This window comes from Oryza sativa, chromosome 10, assembly GCF_034140825.1.
Source record: "Oryza sativa Japonica Group chromosome 10, ASM3414082v1".
NCBI lineage: Eukaryota > Viridiplantae > Streptophyta > Magnoliopsida > Poales > Poaceae > Oryza > Oryza sativa.
Window position 1 is genome coordinate 5288116 of NC_089044.1, and position 8088 is coordinate 5296203.

The window sequence follows — 8088 nt, forward strand, 5'->3', positions numbered from 1 at the left end:
TTTGTGAATGGGATGCAAATATGTGAATATGTGAATGGTGTTATGGAATATGTCAATGTTGTGATGGAATATGTGAATGGATGCTGGGAATGGGACTATACATATTGCTTCTATCATTTTTGCAGCAGGCATGACTAGCAAAAGCCTGAGTCTAGCAAAAAAAACAAATTTTATTTTTTTTGCTGATATACTCATCTCTGATGGGCATTTCAACTAGGCCCAAAAGAGATAGAGCCATCTGTGATAGGCTCCAACAAAGACCGATAGAGATATAGTCATCTGTGATGGGCTATTACTATAAGCCCGATAGAGATAATTCCTCCGGCCCGTGACTATTTTGACTCAACAAGTGGGTCAACCTGTCGGTGACGGCCTTTCCCTTAATGCCCGATTGAGATGACTAGTCATCCGTGACGGGCTTAGTAGTGTGCCCGATTAAGATTGGTCATCCGTGACGGGCTCTTTCCTTGCCTGGTTTGACTCGGGTTGCTTGGTCAATCTTATCTGTGACGGGCTTTGTTGTTGGCTTGATTGAGATGACTTTCATCCGTGACGGCCTTGTGCCTGATTGAGATATGTTCTCACATTAGTGACCTTTGCTTAGTGACAGGGACCCTACCTGAAAGAGACGAGGCTTTAAACCCGTTTGAGATAACCGATCCCGTTCTAGGGAATGCACGTTGAAATTCCTCTTTTTTTTCCTCTATCCTTTGGCCTGCAATGTGTCTAATTCGATGGAGCTGCCGTTCTACTTCTATCATATCAGGGCGTTTATCCTGGACAGGTTCTAAACATGCCACAGCAACTTCACTAACCATTTCAAGAATATTAATTTCCACATCTGGTGTAATCTCTTTATGGCATTTTTCCCTTTCTCTTTTATCAAGGTAGGCCTGAATGAAGTTTCGAACATAGCTCCTGTCGTCATCATATTTTGCGGGCTTCCTTGTAACAAGTTCAATAAGAACAATTCCAAAGCTATAGATGTCACTTTTCTCCGTGAGCATTCCATCTTCCATATATACTGGATCTATATAATTCATGTCCGCAGGAATGAATTTATCAGGCCTAAATTTATGACCTGCAACCAGTGATCTTGATGTTCCAAAGTCTGAAATTTTAGGGACGAAATTATTGTCTATAAGTATATTACCAGATTTGAGATCACCATGACGGATGGGAGTCTCCCGTGCTGTATGCATATAAGTTAGTCCTTCAGCTGATCCAATAGCGATCTCCAGAAGTGTATCTATTGCAATTTTATCCCCGCATTTGAAGAGGACATCATGCAAACTCACATTTTTGTTACCATCACATTCAACGAGTGCGTCGTGTACTTTCCCTTTCCCTTTCCCTTTCCCTTTCTTGTTATCATTGTATTTGGGTAGAACGTCATGTAAATTCCCTTTCATATTCTCATCACATTTGAAGAGGACATCATGTAAACTTCCTTTCACGGTAAACTCATACACTAACATAGGAACATCAACTTCAAGGCAACAACCAAAGAGCTGGATTATATTCTTGTGCTTCATTTCAGATTGGAGTATGACCTCTTGAGTGAATTCACTTTTTCTTTCTTCATCAACTTTTTTGGACTTCTTTATAGCCACTTGTTGTCCGCCCTTAAGAGTCCCCATATAAACTTTACCAGAGGCTCCTTCTCCAATGTCGCTGCTATAGTTACTCGTTATTTGTTTCAGTTCTTTCTTTGTGTAGATCTTTATATTTCTCACACCTTTCAATACCGGACCACCATTTTGTTCGTAGAACTTCTTAAGTTTTAGGTGTTGTTTCACCATAAAAATTAGGACGATGAAAACAATGAAGGAAGAAAGGCCTGCACGTGAGATTGGAAAATAGGTCAGCATTAGTAATTAAACAATTTTATTTGACAGTTCAGCAATCCTTAATTAACATACCAGTCAAGTCGTCAATAATACTATATATGCAAGATAAAAGCAAAATGAATATCTCTAGCTAGATTGAACTTTTTTTCAGAATCCACATGAGGATAAAATTATGACTTATATATTATGTTTCTCTGTAAGATTTTAAATTTCATAACAAAGGACATAAATGATATTATGAGGAGAAATTCCAACATGTTTGCAGAAGGAGTTGACACTTGTATATTCCTGAAACACCGGTAGCTTGTTTTAAGATGACTAGGTCTTGGGGAACATTTTAACTTATGAAATTCAAGATTGAAATGTAGAAAAAGACTGACAACAATCATCTTCCGAATTTGGTATCAACTTTTTTTGTGAATTATTAGAGCAAACAAATATTATGCAACACTCTAGCCTATGAAAGAACAAGTTGATGACTTATTATTAGTTAAATCCAAATTTAAATGCGTGCCGACTAGCTTACCGACAGCGGCTTTTGCTGCTGGTGGGAAATTCTCGGTGCATGTTCCTCTTTTGCCGTCGCCCGTCATTCCTCGTTTGCATGGACAATCAAAGCCTCCTGGTCTGTTTACGCATACGCTATTAAAGGAGCAATTGCTCATAATACCCGGAAGAGCGCACTCATCTATATCTGCAAAGTAAGAATTATACGTGTTAATATACACTGAGTTATCCATAGGATAATTTATATTTTTAAAAGGAATATTAACCGGATAATAAGTTCTTTGGTTTTCGAATATATTGTTTAATGTAGGCTAGGCTATTGTCACTACCCCATTCGATACCACTACTACAAAACCCTCGTAGGCACCAGTCTTATAGGTGCCGGTTCATTTAAAACCGACACCTATCGGCATATTTCTACCTCCGCACGATGAAAAAAATAAGAACCGGCATCTTTAAGAACTATAGGTACAAATAGTAGAGGTACTGATTTTTTAAAAGAACCAGCACCTATACTTACATTATAAGTGTCGGTTCTAGTGAAAAAAGGTACTAATATTATAGATGTTGGTTTTTTTATATACTAGAAAAAAATATTCGTGCATTGCAACGGGTGAAGGCTATTTTAATGTTATTACTGTGCTACAGTTTAGCTTAGGTGAAATTGATTGCTGGAATTCGCTTGTATATTTTTGTTTACAAAATCAAGAGCTGCAATTAGGAGTCCGATCAACTCAAATTAGCATGCGAGTATTTTTAAAGAGATTTCTTATACAACTCCTTATGTATTTCGTAAAACGAACGAACTTAAAAATTGACTCAAACATGCATCTGTATTTCCGAAATTGAATAAACTTAAAAACCGACTCAAATAAGAATGACATAACAAAGTATCAGAAAAACATCTTTAATTTTAATTTTTATAATAGTAGCCATAGTTGTCGGTTCCTTCGAAAAAAGGCACCTATAAAAAAACTGGCCGGAGCCGAGCCGCACAGCGCACGTTGCCACCTCGCATCCTCAGCCTTATCTCCTCGTCACGCCTCAACCTTATCCATCCCTCGTGTCCACTCACGTTCACTTATCTAGCTCGCACCGCCGCCTGCGAGGGGGTCGAGGCCAGGGAGGCCAGATCCATCGGGGGGAGGCGCTTCAGGATGCCGGGCTCGGTCCCCCGCTGTCGCAGCCACCGCCTTCTTCCCGGGGCGGGAGCGGCCACCGCGGCACTCGCGGTGGGAGCGGCGGAGGACGGCGAGGACGTAGCTGTCGAAGCCCTCGCGCGCGATGGTGGCGGTGAGGTCAGTCCCCTCGTTGTGGGGGACGCGGCGCGCGCGGCGGGGGCGCGCGAGCGAGGCCAAGATCTGCTGTGGTACAAGGCTCACCCGGTCGGCGACAACAGCGTGCAGTTTGCGGACTCCGAGGGAGGGGTGGACGAGGTCGACGGTTTGGTCGCTGTCAACAAAGACAGCAGCCAGTATGGCCGTCGGTGGTGAGGAAGGCGGTACATTTCCTTTCCCGCTTCTCCTTCTCCTCCTCTTCCTCTTCATCCCCTTTTGGTTTGATTTTGACTTTGTTTTCTCATATTCTGGTGATTGCTAGGGTGGTGGAAAGCGAGGTGGCGGCCGGCGGGCATTTTTTTGTTTCGCATATGTCTCATAGGTGCCGGTTATTAGTGATTTACCGGCACCTATAATTTTAGGAATATGTGTCGACCAATTGGTGCTGGGCCCAAAACCGGCACCTATAAGGTCTTTGGAACCGGTACCAATGAGTTTTTGTGTAGTTGTATACTGAGATTTGGTTGAGCTTATTAGCGGCACGTACAATGGCTTGGCTAATTAGCGTATCATAAATTAACTAATTTATTCGAATTTTCTAATAAAACTTTTATGTGGAAAATGTGGTAATGGAAAACAAGAAAGTTGCCAATTAACGTTTAGAATTTAGAACTCAGCCTAAGCCCATACATGATAGTTCAAAAACATCAAAAACATTAACGTGTAGAGTTTGGTACTCCTCCTACTTCATTGGGAACATATCGTATGCACGTATGCTTCCCGTGTATATAAAGTGTACACCAACTAGCAAATGTCACAGAAAATTCTAAAAAAATTGGACACATATTTCTAATAGTTCTACACCTACGTGTGAATTCTCATCTTCAAATTCATTATATTTTAGCCTTAAAAAGATAAAATTCTGGCAGATTATTTTTACCCTCAAAACTGTCAGATTTTTCACTTTTTTTGTTACGGCTAAATTATAATAAATTTGAATACAAGACTTTGCATATATGTATAATATATTAAGAATAAATGTTTAATTTGTTTTAGAATTTTTCGTAACATTTGCTAGTTGATGTGCACCAGTGTGCATAGAAAGCTTGTGTACATAGAAGAGAATATGTTACGGTACAAAGGACCGTCGTTATTTGTTATAGCATGTGAGCATCCAACGTTACTAATCCAGTTGTTATGGTATGGTAGGATTAGTTCCAATCATATATATATTTATGATCGAGATTGTTTAAGTTATAAGCTATGTACTCTTCGTATTAAACTAGGGACTATATATCTATACTCTATACAAACAGTTAGGCCAAATGCCCATAGTCCGGAGGCTGAAAAGAGCCATCCATCCATTTATCCACAAATTGTCTCTCAATACAAATACAGTATAATTATAAGTGTACTTCATTATAATTAACTCGCATTTAACTATTGTATAATTCGCTTGTAATCGGGCTCCCCTTACTATAGGTGTCGGTTTCCCAGCCGGCATCACTTTGCCGGCACCTTTACCCAACCGCATAGGTGTCGTTTGTAGAACCAGCACCTATAGAGATTCCATGTGGCAGTTCAATATATATAACCAACACCAATAATCTTCAGAATTATAAAAAAATATGGGCTAGGGGAGGTGCCACTGCTGTCAGGTGGAGCTCTAGTAGGAAGACGCTACCGCTGCCCAGAGGAGGGGGAGGACAGAGAGGAGGGGGGAGAGTGAGTCGAGACGCGCAGAGCAGTCGGCGTACCTGGACCACCGACAGAGTTGTCACGGGATGATGACGCCAGCGTTCTTGCACAACTCATCACTGTGCCTCTTTCGAGGACGACCGCTTCCCGCCCCGACATGGCAGCCCTCCTAGTGATCTCGAAGAACGTGACCGTGAACGCAGATAGAGCAGGGGCGGGGGCACAAGGGGAGCGAGATCGAGGAAGGAGACGGCCCACAGCCATACTGCCACCAACAGCAGTGCTGCTGTTGGCCCTACGCGTCGCTTCTAGCCACCACCACTGCCTCCATCTCCATCTCGTGCTCCCATTTTGCCTCAGTCCTCTGCGTGGGCGCCAATGAGATGGTGGTAGAGGGGAGCATGGTGACCGGAAGGGGAGGACGAGGACAGGTGCAAACATCGAGCTCGGAGACATCGTAGACGGTGACGCGGGTCCTCATCGAAGCACTTCACATGCCCGCGCGCCACCTTGAGGCACTGCTCCTCATCACACCGCTGCTTCATGCGGAAGGGCTACCCAGCTACCACCGTCGCCGTGGCTAGCAGCGGCCACAGGAGGTAGACCGCTGTGTGGCCACAGCGGCCTGCGTAGACCAACGCATCAGGGGAGGGGGATCGATGAGGAGGTAGACTAGCTAGCAGACGGGGAGGTGGATGGGGGAAGCACGCAGGTGGGCGAGAAGCATGCGATGGAGGCAAGGAGCCTGTGTGGTGTGGGGATGAGGATGGATGGATACGGTGTGGCGTGCGGTGGTGTGGAATATAATGATGGATGGGTATCGGTTATTCAGCTTGGATGGTTTTGTATGGTTACCCATTTCTTAGAAAAACCTAATACCTATAATATATTATAGGTCTGATTTTGGAGCTGGAATCAGTACCTATACTTTCCTCCGTATAGGTGCCTAAATAACTGACAGCTATTCCTAACTATATGTGCCGGTTTTAGGTTAAGAACCAACAACTAAACTATAGGTGATGGTTTTTTGTGCAAGCTAGTTCCAATTGAACCGACACCTATGAGCCGTCACCTGTAGGGGGTTCAGTAGGAGTGCCTGTTGCATGAATCTTGAAGAAAATCTAATTAGCGGTCAAAAATCCGCTAAATTATTTCTGAATTTATGTCGATAAATAGATAGCAAAATTATTTAAAATTAACTGTGCATGTGATGAGCTAGCTGTCATGTTTACTACTGTCTCCTTCCCAAAATAATTATATGGATTTAAAATTTATCCTAAGATAATTATCATAATAGTGTATTACTTAACCCATCAATCACCTCTCATTTAAATCTCTTCAAGTTCTAGCCTTAACCACTTACCCAGTTATAACCATACATCATCTAATAAGAGGTATTAGTCATTTTTTAATCAAATACTACTCTGTGCTAAATAACCTAAAACAATAGCTATTGTAAGATGGAGAGAGAAGTAGTGTCGTATGCATACCTTGGCATCCATTAGGCATATAAGGATTACCATTGTAGCCCTCTTTGCACTCGCATTTATATCCTCGGCCCTTTCCTGCATCGAGGCAAGAGCTGTTGCCGCTGACACAAGCATAGTCTTTTCCAGGTGGGCCACGATTTTCCTGTGGGCAGGACCCATTCCTGATAGCAAAGTCAAGCACAAGGGGTACACCCGTAGGATACTTGTCCGGTAGTACACCCCTGGGGTACTTGTTGGGAAAAGCAGGGTACTCAAACAGATCTTCTGTAGAGAAATTGTACCATGACTTCTCCACCAGCATGGCATATGAGCATGGATAGGTTCTCCACTTGCTGTTGTTCCTGTGCTGGAATCTCACAAGAGTCGTGTTGACGCCAGGAGGCAGTGTCTGCTGGCAGCAGCCAAGCCCCGTGGCATTCTCGCACGGTCCATTCCTCGCCTTGGACACTGAACTGAGGAAAGACAGGCAAATCGTCGAGTATTCTTCTCCGGCGTATGAATCCGCGAACATCGCGATGACGTTTTGGCCGACGCCAACTAGGGAATTATCATTTGCCGACAGGGTGAATGGACCTGACGGCTGAAGCTTGATTGACTGCTCAAATAGGATATGGTGTGTTTCATTCGTGCTGCAGTCGGAGTTGATGGCTGCATAAACACGTAGCTTGCTCTGATTAACCGAGATGTCGAGGAGCTCGAGAGGCCCTCGGGTGTAGTTGACCATTTCGCTGGGCATGCCTGCATCTGTGCCAGAGTAGTAGAAATTGGCCGTCACCGTGAATGGTTTACTGCTATTAACGTTCGGCGGCAACTTGTCGCCGAACAATGGCGGGTCGCCTGCGAGGAAGGCTCGCGGCGGGTTGAACGTGCGGTCGCAGATGACCTCGAAGCCGGCGAGGTAGCAGCCAGGTTTGATGCCGAAGGGATGGGGTATGGTGATGTTGCCGCACATATCGGGGGCGGGGCAGCCTTGGAGTTCCGTCGGCTGCTGTGCTGCTGGTTTCTCAGCAATTGCTTCTAGGAAGCCTAGGGTGAGGAGGATCAGCACCCTGATCATACTTGGATGCACGCTGGGTCGTATGTTGTATTTGTTGAAATACAATTATCCCCTCTCGATCTTTATATATACACCATGACAGTCGTAACGTACTACAGAAGTTACACGATCAGCAACTCATACAATAATTAATATACTACTGGCAACTAGCTATAACAAGTGTAGCATAGTACAACGCTGAACCTTCTACCTTCCAAGTGGATAGAGGT

The 8088-nt window shown here is 43.7% G+C and overlaps 1 protein-coding gene across 1 annotated transcript; it reads right to left on the reverse strand.

Moving 5' to 3' along the window:
* Positions 1–586: 586 nt before the first annotated feature.
* Positions 587–7879, reverse strand: LOC9271894 (wall-associated receptor kinase 1). Its single transcript, XM_066304498.1, has 5 exons — positions 6823–7879; positions 2377–2544; positions 1420–1840; positions 753–1266; positions 587–619 (listed from the first exon to the last, which is right to left on the reverse strand). The coding sequence occupies exons 1-5, from the start codon at positions 7877–7879 to the stop codon at positions 587–589; spliced, it is 2193 nt and encodes a 730-aa protein (XP_066160595.1).
* Positions 7880–8088: the final 209 nt, after the last annotated feature.

Coding starts and splice junctions, on each gene's coding strand:
- LOC9271894 (XM_066304498.1), bottom strand. CDS start 7,879: ATGATCAGGGTGCTGATCCTCCTCACCCTAGGCTTCCTAGAAGCAATT. Junction 1,841..2,376: donor AGCAGCAAAAGCCGCTGTCG/GTAAGCTAGTCG, acceptor TCTCACGTGCAG/GCCTTTCTTCCTTCATTGTT. Junction 620..752: donor AACGCCCTGATATGATAGAA/GTAGAACGGCAG, acceptor CGTCTCTTTCAG/GTAGGGTCCCTGTCACTAAG.